The sequence below is a fragment of the Acanthochromis polyacanthus genome, chromosome 20 (assembly GCF_021347895.1).
Source record: "Acanthochromis polyacanthus isolate Apoly-LR-REF ecotype Palm Island chromosome 20, KAUST_Apoly_ChrSc, whole genome shotgun sequence".
Classification (NCBI taxonomy): Eukaryota; Metazoa; Chordata; class Actinopteri; family Pomacentridae; genus Acanthochromis; species Acanthochromis polyacanthus.
In genome coordinates, this window is record NC_067132.1 from 18651260 (window position 1) to 18671184 (window position 19925).

Here is a 19925-nt window from a genome sequence, read left to right on the forward strand (position 1 = left end):
AAACAGTGTCACCTACAGGGAAGAAGCAGGACGTGTCTGATACCCGAAAAATCACCACCACCATCCTAGTTTTGCCCTGAGATAATTGTACGGCTTTTAATTGTCAGGGGAAAAAAAGAATCAGCAAAGAACAAAGAATCAGAACAGTATTAATAAATCAAAAGGCACAATTATGCAATATACATTAATACTCAATGACTTCTTCTGAGATAATGTGTCAGAATGCTAAACTTGATAATTGTGGTTAAGGCGTATAGACTAAAGTAGCAAATATAATGTGAACTTGCAGTGCTTGATATAAAAATATCTATTTTCAAAATCCAAACAGACGCATTGTTACCACTTACCACATTAAAAAAAACAAAGAAAAAAGGCAATGCCCTTAGTCGACCTACCTACTTGAAACCGGGCTGAGAGATAGTAACCTTTTGTTTACATTCTCATTATACAATCTATGGAAATGTTAACATAAGATAGCGTATGAGCAAAACACATATTCAGCGTTAATAATTATCTGCATGAAACCAATAACCATTGTGCAGAAACCAGGAATTTGTCCACAAGATGTCAGCAAAACACTGTGTGCAGAGCCGCCTGTCAGAGGTAAAAGGAAATATTGTGTTATCTGCAGTAGTTTCATTGATGGGTGCAACTATAAAATTCAAATATAATACAAATATATGTAGAAATATGACTTATTTCTGTTTTTTACGAGGTACCACAATTACCCTGTGTATCATTTCAATACAAATAGATTGATCTGATGAAGAAAATGCATAAGGTGGTACAATTAGTGTACAAAGTGCTTTAGTATAGTGTTCTATTTTTTTATAAAGAAATTTTAAAAGGAGTTAGTGCTTGAATGAACATGTAGTTAACGGCAGCAAAACATGCATCCTAGCTGCAAATATTAAATGCAATATGTAGCTGAGAACCGCCTGGAACCCCCCAATCCCCCTAAAAGGCCCCCACATGTCCCCGCACCCTGCTTCGAGCCACCACCGCCTTAATGAAAAGATCCATTCTGCTGAAGGTGTCAGTACAGTTGTCTAATTTAACGCCCGCCTCCTCGAAGCTCTTAACCAATGAAGCGAAAAAGCCGGCGAGCAATTCGACCAATTACACGCGAGTTTTGCCTCATTCTTGACCAATCAGGTTCGAGCGCCGACTCCTCTTTTCACAGCCCCATTTCTGACCAATCAGGAGCGAGGCCGCCTGCGCAGAGGGCTGGGCGCGAGAATCGGCGGGATGGACAAAAATCATAGAAGCACAGAGCAGAACGATAATGATAGAGACAGTCCGGACTAATGAAAGTCATGTACGAGTCCCTCCAGTTTAGCAGCGAGGTTTTATTTTGTGATATTACCTTTTAGGAAGCACGTATCAGAAGAGGACCCAGTGCCGCCTTTCTCTGGAAAGACATTATCTGCAGTGGACATGGCTTTTACCGAGAGAGCGTAAAGTTATGTACTGTACGTTAAGTTAGCTCGCTGGCTAGCCCAACACTGCTAGCTAGCTGCTAAGAAGGAACCGGCGATGACTGACAGCGGTTTCTATGGATACGCAACTATTATTGTGGGATTTTAGAGAACTGACAAGCACAGGTTCGTGTTTCAACGTCGTTGAAAAGGTTCAATCGTCCTACCGGCTGTCATGGACAACGTGAAAACACGCAAGTAGGTGCCAGTAATAATGCCAATAATAACAATGATAATACAGTGTTGTTGCACTATCAGTGTGGCTAGCCGTCTGTTTATGCACCTCTAGCAAAAATAACTAAAGGTGTATCAGTACTGTGAATAAACTGTTTGGCTTCACTTTCATTACGTGCATTGCTTGTGCACCTGCAGTTACATTGTGACAAGGTCAATTTTTGAGATTTATGAAGGGTAGTTAATGAATACTTAAATATAGTTGGTTGCTAGCAGCAGACCAGAAGCCTGAAAATATGTTCGTTTGCTATACGATGAGTTGAAAGTTATACATTTTACACGTGTTTAGGCATGGATTGTAGTTTGCTGGAAGCCTTATTATGAATATGGTAATATTTCCTTTGAATGAGAGGCGCGCTGCTCATTGTCAAACAGCTGTTATGTAACAGCAGCTTCTGAGAACACATCACATAAAAGTGACAACTTTGGCAGATTAGTTGGAATAAATTGAACCTATTTGCTGCTCAGATTCTGTTTTCTGTTGTGTGAAAAGATAACAGATTAAAAACTAGGTCAAATAAATGTGTGCTGTAATTATACCTTGCTATATACATTGGTCTGTGGTTTGAAAAAATAAAGCTGGTGGGAAAAGTACCTAGAAGTTTCCGAAGGCCCTTGTTTATCAGAGGGACCAAGATCAAAAGGTACAAAGAAACCAAAACAAGGCAGACAGAGCACAGTTTATTTGTATTCAGCGGCAGGTAAGTTACCGTAGTAATAATTGTAGTTGCAATAAAGTAAAAATTAACATGAAATGTATGAGGAATTTGGAAACCATAAGTTGTTTAATTATTTGATCAGCATATTGATTATTATTAAGTTTGAATTTGATTTTAGTCATTCATCAGGAAAAATGCCAAACATTCCTGTTCCAACTTATGAAATATGAGGATTTTCTGATACACCGCAGGTTTTGAGGTTATGGGCTGTTGCAACAAGCAGTCTAAAGATGAAACTGTGGGTTGTTGAATATTGTGTTGGGCATTTTATGAACTAAACACTTAAATTGAAAAAACTCATATGAACAGACTGATCAACAATCAACACTTTTTTGTTGGAAGTTTATTACTGATTACAATGATATATACACCAGTATGTTATTTGATGTAAGTAGTTTGTGTTATTTTATCATAAATCAACAGTATTTGTCTCATCTCCATTACATATGCTTCCCCTATTCCACATCCTGAAAGAGATGGGTGTGTTTTTTCTTTTGCAGTTACAACAACTCAGAGTTTGACTTCCACATCATGAATCTAACAATATCCTATTAGCTGCATGTGACAGATCATGCCTTCCTAATACAGGAAACATTGTCATAAATGCCTAGCACACTGATACTTGTTTGTTTTTGTGTGTTTCAACTGAGGCATTTGTTTTTCACATTATTTCAAAAGTTAATAAAGCCATAAATCACATGTTTAACTAAAGCCAAAGAGGTTATATAAGTGTGTCTCTTCTTTTTTATATTTTTTTAACTTTTTTTTTAAACTTTTTGAACAACTGAACCGTTAGGCTTTGCCATTCCTCTGACCACACCCCAGCACACCTCCTCCACCTCATCCACACACACACTCATGCACGTTTGGAAGTGAAAGAGCCTCTTGATGCCTCTTTCCTCCAGTCACCTTACGCCCCTCCTTTCTGCTCAACCATAGGTCCAGGCTCAGCTCACAGTACTCTTTGCTCTAGTGAGGGAATCAGACCACACCAAAATTCAATTGCCATATTCAAGTTTGCACACTCAAGAAGACCTTTCATCCACACTCTGATAGAAATCCTGAGGAAGGCACTATTTTTCCCGTATGTGCAGCTGTAAAGGTCTGCGGTATGGTAGCAGCTCCAGGGAACTGCTTGGGAATTTAATTTCTCTTCCATTTATTAAAGTCGGCCCCATGACCACAAAGAAAGTGTTGCCTGGCAGCAGGTTATATGGGAACACAAAAGTAAAATGGCACCTGTGAACTTTTTGTGTCATTGGAAATTACATTTTGTATGCAGATTAAATGTTGCTTCTTTTTTGTACTCTTACATCATTTGTCAAAAATCTGGCTAAATAACACTAATGTGCTATTGCCTAATGGTAATGAAACCCCTCGGCCTGACTTACCAATTTTTCCATTCATTTGTTTACCTTTTTACTTATTTCTTAGTATTAGAGCAACATGCTGAATTTCTGTAGACTGAATGTACTATTAAGATGTTCAAAGTCAGTGCTGTTTTTTTCTTTTTTGTAATATCAGTTGGCAAGCAGCATTTACCAGGTTGGTTGATCACGTTTGGTCTCAATAGAATGTGTGAATGCACACTGCATACATAAGATTGCTAGCAGCTGATGTTTTTAACAGTGACTAATTATTTCATTTGAAGAGCTAGCCGACCTACTTCAAGTAACAAGATAATTCAAATTTCCACTCAGAGCCTAAGTTTCCTCTGCTAGCAGTAGTTAAGCTTGTTGCACCCTTCTTGAGTAATTTCTTTTACCATGAAATAAGAGTTACCACTTCTAAACATAGATTTGCAGATGAATATATCAATTTAGATGTAATCTCTGGATACACCTTTCCCAAATAAAAAATATCTTTAACATTAATAACGTCTGCTCTTCTTTCACTCCCTTTTTACCCTGTGTGTTTTTAGCAATGATGAGGATGAAGAGCTGTACTCCACAGATCCAGAGAGCAAAGAGAAGAGCAAAGATAAAAAGACACTGTGCAAAGTAAAGTGGTCACGAGATGAGGTAAGTTCATCAGAGATATATGTGAGGTCTGGACCAAGAATTTGAAATTGAGACACTGCATGCCATATCATGCATTTTATCTTCTTGTAAATAGGAATGTGTTTATGTACATGATCCTCTTCTAAATAGTCCTAAATAGTCGCAGGTTTGTTTTTGCTGGAGACCTTATATTCTCTCTGTATCTTCTTTTCCCATCCGTCACCATTTTAAGGATGAAAAGCTGAAAAAGCTTGTTGAGCAGCATGGAACTGACTCCTGGAAATTAATTGCTAACTTTTTCCCAGTAAGTATATAGTTTATCTATACTGTGTAGTTGGTTTTAGTCAGAAACTGTTGCTTTTTCTAACTTCAGTAGCTAGCTTTTGAGTCATGAGGGCTGTGACTGGACAGACAGATTAGTTTACAGCCGTGCAGAGTAGGTGTAACTGTGGGGTGGAGGTGTGGTGTACTGAGGTGTTGCACTTTGTGTGTCGATCACAGGGGAGGACAGATGGTCAGTGTCAGCACCGCTGGCAGAAGGTGCTCAACCCGGAGCTGGTGAAAGGTCCCTGGACAAAAGAGGAGGATCAGAAGGTAAGATGAGCTGGAAGTTCCTGTTCTGGGGAGAAAAAGGGATGAGAAAATAGGTAAATGATAGGGGAGACAGAGCTAAGCTGCAGGGAGTGCAGAGAGCAGTTTAGTTTGAGTGAAAGAACACAATGCAAACGCAAATGTCACAATGTGCAATGTATCCTACCTTCAGACTAACAAGGCTGTGCGCTTGTGCAAAGTTACTTCCCGCCAAGAAGTTTGTCTTTTCCTTTTTTTGTGAAGTCAGTGCTCCACTACGTAATTGCTAATAAAAACACAGACTTTCCAAGTCAGTAGTTCAGCGCCCAGCCCTTTTTAGTGCAGAGTGAAGCGCTAATATCTTCCGCAGCTCTTAAATGAGCAGTGCATTCCTTAAATGGATCACTATTGTTGAAGAATATCAAGAATGATGTTTCATTTCTCCAAAATGTTGGCATCATAACAGAAACACAAAGCTATCAGTAACAGCCTGGCCTGCCAACAATGACGTCACAACATTTTTCAGGACTGATGGAAACGGCCAAACAAGCTCTGCTGCCTCAGTGAAGGTTTTCTAAACACTAGTACTGCTGTATGAATGAGAAAGCTTGTAGTTTGTATAAATCCATTGGGGGCTTACATCATCCTCTCAGAAAATAAATGGCGACAGAGAACATTTCTGGAATATGCAACAAGGTGTGAGTAATAGATTACTGACTTGAAAATGAAAACAAAATGTCCCACCACTACTAAATGCCCTCCATGTAATGGTGTTGGTGCAGGTTATTGACCTGGTGCACAAGTATGGACCCAAGCGCTGGTCAGTGATCGCAAAGCACCTCCAGGGAAGGATTGGGAAGCAGTGCCGTGAACGGTGGCACAACCACCTCAATCCAGAGGTGAAGAAGTCTTCATGGACTCAGGAGGAAGATCGAATAATCTATGAAGCCCACAAACGGCTTGGCAACCGCTGGGCAGAAATCTCCAAGCTTCTTCCTGGACGGTAATGTAACCTTACACACATAGATTTGTACTTTTAGTTTGAATGAGGAAACAAGAAACGTGCTTAAAAATAATAATTCTACCACCAACAGGACAGACAACTCCATCAAGAACCACTGGAATTCCACCATGAGGAGAAAGGTGGAGCATGAGGGGTACCTACAAGATGGCTGCAAGAGTTTCACTTCCTCTGCAGGTGGGAAGAGACGCCACAACAGACCGTGTCCTCCAACTCCAACAGAATCACAGCACTGTGACCGCAGTCCTCTGCCTATGACAGTACCCAACCAGGTCTGTTTTTAATCTGCCTTTCATGCTATATGACTTTCTAAATGCTTCTATTTGTGCTCTATACGAGTTCTACTTGATTGTGATGCTCTGTGTTGTAGATGGCTGGTTATCCATATGATCCTCACAATGGACACATGATGGACAGTCTTCCTGAAAATTCAGGGTTTATATCAGTAAGTCTTTCTATGTGTATTTCTATGCATGCAAATGGGGATAACTTTTCACATACTTTATTTTCTGGTCTTTCTGTTGTCATACTTGTGATTGCTAACTCTGGACCTCAAATCAAATACTTGAATGTCCTGTTATTTTCATCTAACTTTCAATAACAGATGTACGGGGGTACATTTCAATTCTTCCATAAATATTGTATGTGTAAATTTGCTATGTTTTTTTGTCTCTTTTTCTTGGTTTTCTTAAGTCTCCTAACTCTGTCCTCTTTTCCTCTTGACCTCTCTTCCCCGACGTTTGTTTATTCCAGCCATCCTGCCTGGTTGATCCGGACAGAGAGCAAAGAATTAAGGAGCTTGAGCTGCTGCTTATGTCAGCAGAGAATGAAGTCCAACGACAAATGCAGTGCAGAGGTTCATGTGTAAGAACACACTCCCAATGTGTGTTAGCATACTTAGTCAGCATAGCCTGCGTGTGTTTGTAGCTGACATACACTGTAAAAAGGGTCATTTTTATGATAAATGTAACATTTGACTAAGCATTGAATGTTAAAATCAAATTAGAATGAGATAAAGAATATTACGTTTATTACTGTTGCAAAATCTGGCTTGATTAATGATACTGACACTGAAAACAATTTAAAATCTCTTTTATGGAGTTGTTCAACAAAAAAATTACTTGACTTTACATGATGGACTTTTTGCAGTGTATACATGTGAAAACGAGAATGGCGCACATGTATGCGAGCCTGTAGCCTCATTTTCTGTAGTTTTGCTGTATAACTACTTTCATCATCTTGCTACTTACTCAGACTGGCCTGAAGCTGTGCTTGGTAGTCGCCCTACCTTCTGCCATTACTACAGTTTCAAACATGAACCCGTTCCCTCATCCCCTCTCGTCCTCACCCACCCACCAAACTCATGCTCAGCCAGCAGTTTGATTTTGACCCCGGCATTCTGTCTCTTCTGTTCCAGTTCTGTCCACATTGACACTGACTTCACATTTCATCCACTACATTCATTTATTACCTCATTCTTCACAGTCATTGACTTCATAATGTACCATTTAGTGATCAAGACTGGCCTGATGTCTTGTAGTATCGCCAGTATTTTTTCCACACATTTTATTTGAAAACTGATGCAAATGAACAAAAATGTTACACCAATCTCACACCATCAAATCAGACATTAGTTCCTTCAGGAGCCAGAGATCTAACACTAGTGTTCTTTCCCTCTTGTCCCTCAGAGTTTGGAGCCATACTCTGCCTGGTCAGACAGTGTGTCAGATGACAATCTGACCACAAGTAGCAGCAGCCTGGAGGAGCCAGCGGAGACAAGAGCCTGGAGGGGCCCTGAGATCCCACAGGGGCCTCCATCACAGCTTCCTGTCTCCCCCAGCAAATTCCTGGCTGTAGAGGCCAGCACTGTGCTCTCCACCCTGCAAACCATACCAGAGTTTGCAGAGACCATGGAGCTCATTGATTCAGTGAGTAACAGAAGGAGCAAAACGGAGAACAAATGTATCTCTGTCTGAATTTGTTGACCAAATGTTATGAATGTATTAAAGATCTATTGTAGATGTGTTTTGCTCTGCAGGACCCTGTTGCATGGAGCGATGTGGCCAGTTTTGATTTGTCGGAAACAGCAACGCCTACCCGGCACAACCAAGCAGGCTTCACCACTGTCCTGCAAGAGCAGACAACTTACGATTCAATGGGCTACACAGTCAGTGGTCCTACTGCCATCTCAGGCCATGACAGGAACTGTGCTCAGTTTGGTCCTGGAGGTGTCACCTCCCTGACTCCCATCAACTCATCCAAACCACCCCAGGCATCCACTGGGAGGCGGAGGAGAAGAGAGCGGGGAGAAGCATCTCCTTTGTGTGACAGGACTTGCTCCTCCTTTTTGGACAATATCTCGAACTCTCCCAAGAAAACGCCCACAAAGTCACTGCCGTTTACACCGTCACGAGTAAATCAAACCTACTTCTCTTTCTGCAAATGCGATAATTCTCACCTCAGCTGACTGTTTCAAGTAGTTTTAATTGATATTGTGTCATTCCTGTCGTTAATATGCCATGTCTGTCTGTTTCCCCAGTTCTGCAACGTATCAGGAGCGGAGCATCTGAATTTAGATAACCCTGCCCTCACCTCAACTCCTGTGTGTGGTCAGAGGTGCCTCCTCAACACGCCCCTCCAGAAAGAAACCACACCGAAGCACCAGAAAGAGAATGATGGGTAAATACATTATCAGTAAAAAACAATCTAGAAGATGTTACAGTTTTGAAAAAGTTATTATAATGACATTTTTGTAGTTCCAGGACTCCTAAATTCCGTAAAACCATCATGATTCCAACACCAAGGACACCAACGCCCTTCAAAAATGCTTTGGCTGCCCAGGAGAAAATGCATGGTCCACTGAAGATGGAGGTAAATTGTCAAATTTTGGTGTAAGCAACTAACCACATGGCCGCTTGCTCTAGTGGTCATACTCACCTGTTTGTGTTTTGCAGCCACAGCCTTTGGCATTTCTAGAAGAAGACATTCGAGAAGTCCTGAAGCAGGAAACTGGAACAGACATCTTTAACAGAGCCGACGTCCAACCAGACTACAGGGCCTGGAAGCAGAATGTATGTAATGAATGGACATCTTTCATTACCCCAACTTCCTTACTTACTATCTTGCTTTAGCAAACATTACAGTTACACCTGTTAATGTTATTGCAATGTTGGATTGTCAAACTCAGATGGATGGTCCCGCCAGAAAAGTGCGCAAGTCTCTTGTGTTAGACCCGTGGGAGAAAGACAGCCTCAATGAGCAACTCTTTCAAGAGCAGCTCAATGATGCGCAGGTAAGTCACTCGGATATCACTTCAACATATAGTTCAGATCCAACTGGGATCAGAAAGTACATTAAAGAGTAGATCAGTAGCTAACAGTCGTAATGTGTGGTTGTACAGAAAAACTAAAAGATGCAACTGCATAAATGGAAGGTGTTGATTGATTATGAATGCAGATTTGAGCTGCTTTTTTAGCCTTTGGATTTGTCTCTAATGTTTTGTTATATATTTTACATTTTGAGGTATTTGATTTAAATTTGTGGTCAGTCAAAGTGAGAGTTATTAGACACTGAGGGGGAGTCGCCAGATGATGCAAAAATGACATTTTAAATGATTGGAAATAGCCTATTTTTATCTGTAACTGTTAGAAAAACTAAAGTTGGATGTTCACGATGATACTCATTATACATGTACTTTTTTGTCTGCTGCTCTTTCTCAGTACTGGCAGGGCGGCTGTGGCATTACTCGAGTTGACAAGATCATTGTGTTCTTCTTTGTTGTTCTGGTGCCGTTGTTTAGACAGGCCTATTAGTGCCTGCACACAAAACGTTTGTGTGCCACTGTTTTTTTGGGGCGTCAGGGGCTGCAAAGTTTTAAAACAACACCATTCACTGAATGTCATGTTGCAGGTTACAGATGAAAGTCTGATAACGAGCTCTTCTCTGGTCACCCCGATCCCTGAGCAAGAGGAGTGTAGCAGCTCTTTGACTACAGTGAAAGAGGAGTCCTCATTAGGGGTCTCCATTCATCCTCAACGCTTTACCAGCCCTCGGGTGAAGAAGCTGCCTTCCTCTCACAAAGCGCCGAAACACAGCACCACCCAGGTATGTTGAAGCCAGACTAAACCTGCATGAAATATATTCAGTGTTTCTATGTGCCATTTATAAAGTATAGAAAAAAATACACTTACTATCAAGGCTTCTATCAAATGAGCATATATAGGTGTAAATTTGATTAATGTGGTTGTGTGTTACTTAAGGCTGCTTTAATCACAGTGTCTATTGTTCATCTTCTCTGTAGGTGAGTGAGTGGGAAGCAGTGGTTTATGGGAAGACAGAGGACCAGCTGATCATGACAGAACAGGCTCGTCAGTACCTGAATCCCTACCCATCGTCCGGCTCTACCTCAAGGGCCCTCGTGCTTTAAAGCCGTCCCCAGTCCCGCTCCGCAGGCAGCACTACATCTGTCCAACAACTGAAGCCTCCACTGAATCCTGTAAGAGACAATCCAGTGAAGACTAATGATTTTATTTCTCTTCTGAAGCAGGAATGCACTGCCAAGTACGTCCACACAGAGGCATGGCTGCTGCTATTGTTTTCAACACATTTCTAGGTCACTGCCCTCGTTCAGAGAAGTTGTCTATTCGGCCTGTATTTTATCATGAACGAACGAAACCCGACTACACAAGCAGTTCTGTACAGACACTAAAAGGCTAGTTATTTTTCTGCACCAGTCTGTAGTGTTGAATCAACCTGCACATACAGTACGCTATAGAAATAGTGTGCATTACTAGCAGCGGCTGCTTCAAGGTTTTATGTTGTTAATATATTTTTTAAATGACAAGAAAGACATTTTATGATGTAACGCTACTTATTGTGTATCTCCTGCAGCTTGTTTTGCTGAACTGCCCCATTGCTGTTATCAGATAAAAACCACGTACACGAAACTTTTGTAGCTTTTTACTCACACCCATGTGCTTTCAAAATCACACCATGGGTTTTAACTAGACACATACCTTACAAAATATAATGTTAACCATCGCTTTCAAACTCGAGTAACAACAAATGCAGTTGTGTGTTTTTTTGTGACAGCAGTGCTGTGTTGCTGAGAATACCTGTCTGCGGTGATGTGAAGTTTTGATGATGGAAATAAGAAGCTGTCAGTATTGCACTACTGAGTTGATTTTGCTGCTGAGAAAGGAGCAGTGTTTTAAAGGGCAAACTGGATAGCACTTGTGATAGTATCTCTTTTTCTTTTTTTCTTTTTAACAACACAGCGTTTCCTTTCCAAGGCCATAGCGTCCGTGGCGACATCAGTTGAATGTATTTCATTGCAATGTACATGTGTCAGAACCTCAAAAATGGAAGGGTACCTTAATGTTTATTTCTGTTTGTTTTATTTATTATCTGACAGCTCTAAAGCTTAGATATTAATATAAATCGGACACCGTGAGTTTTTAAGAAGCTTAACTTTGCTGACAAAACAGCCTAAAAACTCTCACTTGCTCTAAAGCAGTTCAGTCTGTATTAAAAGAAGAAATGGTCTCCATTGCTTTGGTCAGATGTTTCAGTGTGTGACGATTGATGCTGACATTTTCATATCATTAGTGTACAACAACAAGCATTTGGTTGAGAAGGATTTACTTTTTATGTGAAGGCTGTAGGTTTTATTTATTTAATGTCTACTAATTTATTTATTTCTTAAAAAAAGACATTTAAGAGAAATTATTGAAGAATTATATTGTCTTTTCTCTTTCAAAATCATGATTGGGCTACCATTCAGTTTCATTTCTCCAACTTAGAAGAACATGCACTGCCACTAATTTAATGTTAATTTGTTTTCCTGATGAGGCAAGATCTAGCAAATAATCATTGTGTAGTTGTATGTGTGATCTTGTAACATATAGATAGGAGTTTTTGTTTTTTAACTTCAAATGTGTTCTTCGCTGTTAGGTAGCAGGACTCCATCTCCGACCTCTAATCATAGACAAATTGCACTTTTTACTCATCGTTTGAATTTTAAACGTTTGCTCGTTCTCATGATGTAGCTCTCGTCCTTACTCGTGTGTTTGCGTGTGTGTTCCTCCATTTTGTAATGAATGCTGACATTAAGTTCATGCTGCTTGATTTTTTAACATGTTCTTTTCTCCTGTTTGGCTGCAGAAAGGTGTACTTAACATACACTACATGAACACTTTGGCTGTGGGTAAAAACGCAGATTGATTAGTAGAAGATCTACATTTGATCGCTGCAGCAGCCACTGTCTCCGTATATCCTGCTGAAAATGCCATTGAGCAAGATCCCAAATCCTTATCTGCTCCTTTATTCTTAGATATGCTGCATAAGAACAAAATACCTACATTTTGATGTAAATACATGTGAATTTGGGCGTGATTCTGAAAGACAGAAAGCCTTTGCTTGTGCTTCCATGGCTTCAGCCTGATTCATGACACAAACTTTCTATAATCTGGTGAGTTAACACTATAGCTATAAATGGTCTTCTTGTGTTAGTGCATCCAGTTTTAGTTATAATCTGGATTATCCCGCATTGAGCATTTGAGTGACAATAAGAAGGGAATCTTGTCAGGGAGCTCAAGTGGAAAGATCAAAAGAATATGGTCCGTGACAGAAGCCTGACTAACATACATATAGGCCATTTGTATTTGAATCTGGTGGCTGAGATGTGTCTAATCTGTATATATTTGTGACATATGTTCTGTTCTGTTTGTTGGTTTGACTTGTGTTTGTACATTCCATTTGTTAAGTCCATCATCATATGTGTATTTAACAACACTTGGCCATGTAACATCATAGGTTGTGAGGGAATTAAGTACATTTACAGGATAGTAGCACCTACCATATTCTACTATAGTTACGCATGAGCAATACACAAGACGCCGGACTTTGCTTTCATTTACAGGGTGAATCACAGATGTAACACTTGTGCTCTCTTATGTAGCATTTTCAGTTGAAATAATAACCAAGGTACCATAGAAATCCTGCCAGCTGTCTTTGTAACCATGTACTTAATTTGGAAAAATAAATGCATTTATTGCATGACTTCTGTGGCATTTTGACTCTCCTGTGTCTGCGTGTTTCCGTATGGTCTGCCAAGTGCCCCTGTACAAATTAGTGTACGTTACATGGCATTTCCAGCATAATAAAGATTTCTGATGATCCTTTAGTTTCTCTGACATGCTCACAGCAGGCGTGGCAACATCCAGAGTTGTTGCCAAAAACTGATGTCCTGAAAGTCAGTTTCTTCAGGAAACTGAAATCCTCAACCTGTAATAATATTTAGTCGCTTGTCGTCAGGTGGAGTTGACAGTGAAGCAGGTGGAGGCTGGTTCTGACGTCCGATAAAGAGGTTTAAGCTGACCCCCCTCTCATGTGTGTATGTATATGTTGGGATGCTGTCAACTTGGCCTGGGGTCCAGGGACACGAGCCCCCTCCACCAGAACAAGAGACCTCTCCACAGGGTCAGCTGCTGCCCCTAAAAGGGCCCACTCACCCATGACTTAATGCCCCCGGGCTCTTTTGTCCTTAGGGCTGTTGGTTTTACAGGCCCATTCACTCAATTGCCCCCCAAATGGAGGGAGGCAAAGAACGTGACGACTTGCCTTATGCTGAAGGAGCAGCAGCGCGCATGCATTCGAACAATGTACACGTAAACACGCAGGCGCCACATGCACGCCATGTCCACTTAATCAATCTGTCCTCCCTTTGCTCTCATTCTTCTACAAGAGGGCCTTTTGTTCTTGTGTGACCCACACTAAGAGTTGAAAGATGTCAGGGACCTTTTGCCTCTTAATTGGTTATTGGCAACAGACCCTTTCCCCTTATGCTTCCTGCATGCATTTAGAGGAATCAATCCATAGATTAACGTGACGTACTGACACAAAGACACTTAGTTATGCAGTTGCTACTGATAGATTCATAAATATGTGTGAAATTTGTAATATTGTGCACTTGACACACTATAGTTTGCTCTAAGTTCCCCCCATCTTCTACTACTCCAGTCGCTTAGTCAGCTTGTGTTATACTAAGTAAGGTATGTGCATATCTGTTTTTGTTTCTACCTTGCACACTGAAGACATGAAACAGAGCCTGCAGGCCAAATCTCGCCTGCCTTCCCTCTGCGAGCACACACCCATCAGCGAGCGCACAAACTCTCCCACACACACTGTTTGCCTTTGTGTATGCTAGACAGCAGATGGCAGCCCATTATAGGGCTGACAGAGCAGTCATCTGGCAGGCACCCTGTTACCCCCTCCCCACCTCTCCCACCCCCTCCGAAAGACACCCAGCACAACACAGCAGGGATAGGACGCTTTTAGGCGGGAGAGTCCACAGGCGCAGAGTTGTGTGCGTGTTAGAATTGGACCCTGGCCTTCCCTGCCCTATATAGGTCACTGTTTCCACTGTTGTGTGTGTTTGTGTCAGCGCCACGTGAGGTAAGTCGGGCTCACATTTGACTGGGGGTTTGCCAGCTACACCTACAGTGGATGACTTACTTGAATTTGAATGGAAACTGTATCTGCCCCTCCATGTGGCCCTGTTCTGACTGGCTTAATCACAGCCATTTGAAGAAATAAAAAGGTATAGCTTCAAATTTGTGATGTTTCTTCTTCGATGCACCTGCACAAATATACTGTAAAGTTCATTCTTTTTTCTTTCCTTTATGTTCTGTCCTTCTACCTGACTATAATTTTCCTCAAAAGTCAGATTTCTCACGTTTTAGATATTCCCACTAACTCCTTGGCTCTGCATTAAAGTGAGAGTCACATGCCAGAGATAAGCTGCAGCAGCAACGGCGGCAGAAAGGCTCGCTGAGATATTCACCTCATGAATCACAGTTTGATCAGAGGACCAGTGGAGCTGTCTTTCTTTGTAACATTTACGCCCTTCCCTGTGCAAGACATGCCTCCCAAACACTGGCCCCAGAGTGACTGCCTCCTACAGCCTTTATTACAAAGGATTATACAACAGTGAATATCAAACAGCGGGGGGAGGAGGGTCTGAATTTCCCTAAGGAGGTCAAGGCCAAGGTTAGGATTGGGTTTGCTGTTTGTATCCACTGCAAAGAGGTAATCTACAGACCCACCCTGAAGAGATCCCATCACGGGGACATGCTGGGAGGCACCACAGAAGAAGACTACATGCGACTTCTGAGAGCTACTTTGGTGTTGCTGGGGCAACTGGCACAATCCCTGAGCCTTTGGCGAGGCTTTCAGCAGGCCTCAATCACACTTCCTTTCGCTTGAGAGAGTTTTTTTCTTCCTCCAGCACTGTGAAAAAGGAGGGAGGCCCAGTGTTTTCAAAGGAAAATGAACAGGAGCTTAAGTATTGACTAATATGCTGAGGCATGTTTCCACTGAAATAAATAGACGTTAGGCAGGGAGGGTTTGCTGCTTTTATCATCATTGCAATAATAGTTTCCATATTATGCAGCAATATATATATGTATATCAACAACTCACATGAGCAAATTAAGTTAAGGAATAGGAATGACAATGCACGCAGAATGTTATAGAAAAAGGCTACTTATTGCTTCCCTGGCTGCCACTAGCTGCTATGCTGTTACACATATGGTTGCAGTGACTGTTTCCAAAGCATAAATCTAGCATTTTACCTCATCATGCTGGTCAGAAAAGAACCACTGCTCTGCTGTCTGCACATTCAAACTCTCTGGCACTTGTGGCCACGCCCCCATCAGTGATGTCAAAGCATGCCTGTCAATCAAACGCAATGGGCAAAATGACCTTTGCAACATCACTAATTGGGGTGGTTTGCCTTTAGCCTCCTCCTGGCTTCTAGAAATGCAGCAAAGTCGAGAATACCTGATACAGCACAGGCACTGGCCCACATCACGATATTCAAGAGTTGTTTATTCCAGAAGCCCCTGTGTTTACCCACCTACTCCCCCAGCGCAGCCCCACCAAAGTGAACTCAGCTCAGCCACCCAAGACAAAGAAAAGGGCTTCTTAGTCGCCCTCGAAGGCCCCATTGGTGGCTCCCTGGCATTCACTCTTTTTCCGGCACTTGGACAAGATCCTGTGGAGCAGGCTCGGAGATCTCTGTGTCTGGGGCTGGGAGGCCACAGGCTGAGGAGCAGGGATCTGGGGCCTCTGCACCAGGAAGGGGCCCTCACGCTCACCCTGGCCCCCATCCAACCCCACACCTCCTCCTCCTCCTCCTCCTCCTCCTCCTGCTGCTGCTGCTGCTGCCGTTCCACCTCCTCTGCTCCCCCTCCTGAGTGCCTGCAGAATGTGTCCACTGGGGGACAAAGAGGAAATAACAAACACAAAGGCCCTGTTTATTCCTTATGACCCAAATTCCACCGCTAGCAGACAAGACAGGCACGGAGCTGCACAGAGGGCCGTGTTTGTGTTTGTGTCGGGAGTGTGCACCAGCAAGGCAGGCTGGGATATAAAGTGTTTGCAATATAAACGCCCCTGTGGCCTCTCAGACAGTTCCTGTGGCTGCTGTGATTAAAAAAAAACGATTTAATATCTAACAATATGTCATAAAAGCTCTCGCAGGATTCTATTTGTGCTGAGAAACATTTTCATTTTTGGTTTAGGTAATAAAAACACTACAAAGTCTGTCCTTTCCCTCTCATTTCTCTTTGGCCCTAATGAGATGCAGTTTGTGTGTGTGTGCATGTATGTGTGTGTGTGTGTGTGTGTGCCTGTGTGTGTTTTTAGGGGGCTTAGTAATCAGTGTGCTTTGTCAACTAATGAGGGACGAGAGGGGCCACCTGTTCAGGGGCGCTGGGCGGAGAGCGGTGGGATGGGATTTGGAGATGGGGGATGTGGGGAACATCTGCCGGATGCTGAGCGCGTGTGCACGATGTGTGCATGCGTACACTTGTTGATGGGGGATGCGTGTAGTTGTTGACAGGCCTGTTGATGGCGTTCACACTTACTTTCCATATCTGATGCGTTCAGAGTCACTGACCGAGATCCTCAGAGATAAACTCCTCCGTAGGCCCTTCGGAGGCAGATTTACCTGAGAGTGGAAACACGTTGCGTCTGAGTTAAAAATGTCCCACTGATGTCCCGACATAACCCGAGCACCGTCTCTGACAGTGTCCTCTATCCTTTTGTTTGCCTTTTTTCCATTTTAAACAGTCATCACTTCAAATATCTCTTTGTTTGAATTTATTTCTGGCCTCAGACATCAGGAGAAGACAGAAATGAATTCATGCAGTTCAATCCAAGATTTTAACCATATAAACCACCGAATCATGTCTTCTTGCTAAAGCAAATTCTGCAAATAAAAATGGGCTCTACATATAAAACATATATGAATAAGTTGTACAGCTCTACTGCAAGTCTCCAGAGTATTACTCCACTTATTTAACATTAGACTATGGAAAACCAAAAAAAAAAGTTCTTTACTTCAGTCATTCTTCTCTCATGTTAAATCCTTGTCCTAAAATTGCCCAAAATGCATCTCATTTGGCAAATATCATCCAAAATTTAAGTGTATTCTACTTGTAGCAGCGAATGTTGGCATGGATCCTTAAACAGAAATGAGACACAGGCAAGAGAGGTCAGTTCTTTTTAACTTGACACTCATTAATTTTCAGTTTTGTAATTTTCAGTGTCAATTTAAACTGTCTGAAGCGGTTTCCTTTCATGAGAGTTTTTCTTTATAACTTTAAAGGGATATTGCAGCAGTTAAGTAAATGCTTCCATAACACTGGGGGATTTGCAGGTTACAAAAGAACGGTGAAAACCAAAGTGAAAGAGGTTGACAATGTCACTTTTAGTCCTCGGGATCCATTGGTCAAAGTGCAAACACCTGAGATACAACATTTCTCATAATGGATATTAGTGGATTAGACCCTCCCTGGTACTTAAATGTACAAATACTAGTTTGTAATAGAATATTTGTGCCTTATGCTCATGCTGAGATGGCCATAATGGCATGACTATGACAAGCAATCAGGGCTTCTTTTTTTTTTAAAACTCCCACCAGAACTGTTCTTAGCCAGAATAAATAAATAAATTGACTTGCATGTGTAAAAATAGAGGAGTGCATCTCTAAAAATATAATTTTTTTAGGAACAAATATCCTCATCTATTTACATTTTGCCACTCATTGACAGACAATTTGACTCAATCAAGAAACTAATGTATTTATGTAGGACCCTGTCACTCACCGTAATAAGACTGTTGAGGTTTTGGTAATAATTAAAACCTACACTGTTATGGAAGAACAGAACAGAACAGAAAGTCTAATCTGCCCTCACACAGTAACCAGCAGCAGTCCACTCATACTGCATTACTGAGCACATTCAGGCAGCCAGCCAACCAACCTGGCCCAGCTCCATCACGCATGAGGCGGGGAAGTAGCCCTGCTGCCCGTCCTGCAGCCGCCCAAACCACCTCTCTTCATGTTTGGACAGAACCAGCATGACGTCACCTGGAGACAGCACCAGCTCATCTGGCCAGTGAGGCCTGTAGCTGTGCACCACTACCATCTAATGGACACAGAAAGAGTTACAGTCATATTCGCTGGGGCTGGATGAGTTCAAATTGCAATATGCACTTTCAAATTCTACTCTTAATTTCGATTTCGTGGCATGTTAAACTGCCCCCTAAACTTATTGTTAGTGTCCAAGTCTTTGCTGCAGGCTACAGGTCAGATTCAGTGAATGGAGAAGATTAGGTGTCAAGACTTAGAGATTAACTGCTGCGTAGTGAAATAGAAACCCTAAATCTGGGCCTCGTCTTTATTATCTGTTCCACCTAAATATGGTCCTCGTTGGTCGGAGGAATTAGATAAACTAAACTAAAAACTGAACTGAAATTGATTGACTTTATACAACATCAATGGCGCACTCACATCTATCAGTCTTCTCTAAATAGGACTTACATGAAGCAGTGAATTTTGCTTTCTGTTTCATATTTCTGCTGTAGATCTACATGGCACTAGATAAACTTTTTAGATTTCTATTGATGGATATTGAAGTAAGAAGAAAGCTGAACTTGCCTTTTCAGCTTCTGTCCTGTATCGATACCTCCCTGTTAACCATTGAGAGTGGAAATGAATCAGCAAAAAAGGTTACTTTAACACTTATCATAGCTGCAAATATGAATGACAGCATCCTAACATGAATATCTATGCATAAGTATCTCTGCAACTGCATCCTTCAGTGAATGAATAGATAAAAATGAAGGATCTACACCATTATTTATTAACTAGCCGGCACTGATATACCATCAATGTAAATAATGTCATGCTACGCCACGCTTCGCTGCAGATATGATTCCACTCACCTTGAGGAGCAAGGACAGTGGTGAAGACTTCAAAGTGTTCATTGCTGTGCATGTAGATCTGCTGCATCTTGAAGATCTGACACTTGCAAACTGACCGAGACTCCTGCGCTCTGCCTGCACACCCTTAAAATAAATGCGGCTGACTAATCCACTGCAGCACTGACTGGAGCTGGACACAAGCAACAACACATCCTCTGTGGAGCGCAACACACACACAAGCATGAACAGTGCAAGATTTGGGACACTTAAGATCTTAGTATATGCCTGAAATCATGCAATTATTAGACTAATATGTAGAGTTTTATTCCTTTTCAAGATGAAAAGTGACCCAGCAGATGTGTTTTTAATATCTTCAGCTCAGCATTGGAATTAAAGGGAATGTCTTTCTCAGGATCATGCTTGACCACCTCATCTTCATACCAGCATCTATTGTTCCTCCACCATCTGGTCACATGCAGGAGAAGTTTAGAGTCCGCCGCTGCCACCACCAGCTCTGACGTGAATGAGAATTCATAATTTTACCTCATCAAGAGTGCTTGATTGATTTGGAGTTATTGACTGTGTCCCACTTTGCAGCGGCCTGGCTGAGCAGGGACAAAGATGAATGGGCTTG

At 41.8% G+C, this 19925-nt stretch overlaps 2 protein-coding genes across 3 annotated transcripts; one reads left to right on the forward strand and one right to left on the reverse strand.

Annotated features, from left to right (window-relative positions):
* The first annotated feature begins 1259 nt into the window (after positions 1-1259).
* On the forward strand, positions 1260-13092 carry mybl1 (v-myb avian myeloblastosis viral oncogene homolog-like 1). 2 transcript variants are annotated; one of them, XM_051940563.1, is made up of 16 exons: positions 1260-1676; positions 4353-4452; positions 4664-4735; positions 4933-5025; positions 5784-6004; positions 6096-6294; positions 6393-6467; positions 6776-6886; positions 7711-7950; positions 8043-8435; positions 8562-8701; positions 8779-8893; positions 8977-9093; positions 9210-9314; positions 9932-10126; positions 10323-13092. In XM_051940563.1, exons 1-16 carry the CDS (start codon positions 1654-1656, stop codon positions 10446-10448), a joined length of 2325 nt encoding a protein of 774 aa, XP_051796523.1. In that variant the 5' UTR covers positions 1260-1653; the 3' UTR covers positions 10449-13092. The 2 variants fall into 2 exon arrangements, with proteins under 2 accessions (XP_051796523.1, XP_022067064.2); XM_022211372.2 differs by having other exon boundaries at positions 8061-8435.
* A 2325-nt stretch (positions 13093-15417) lies between these two features.
* si:dkey-97a13.12 (uncharacterized) lies at positions 15418-19502 on the reverse strand. The gene is made up of 5 exons (XM_022211369.2): positions 19313-19502; positions 19026-19057; positions 18349-18513; positions 16951-17033; positions 15418-16298 (listed from the first exon to the last, which is right to left on the reverse strand). Exons 1-5 carry the CDS (start codon positions 19377-19379, stop codon positions 16007-16009), a joined length of 639 nt encoding a protein of 212 aa, XP_022067061.1. The 5' UTR covers positions 19380-19502; the 3' UTR covers positions 15418-16006.
* Positions 19503-19925: the final 423 nt, after the last annotated feature.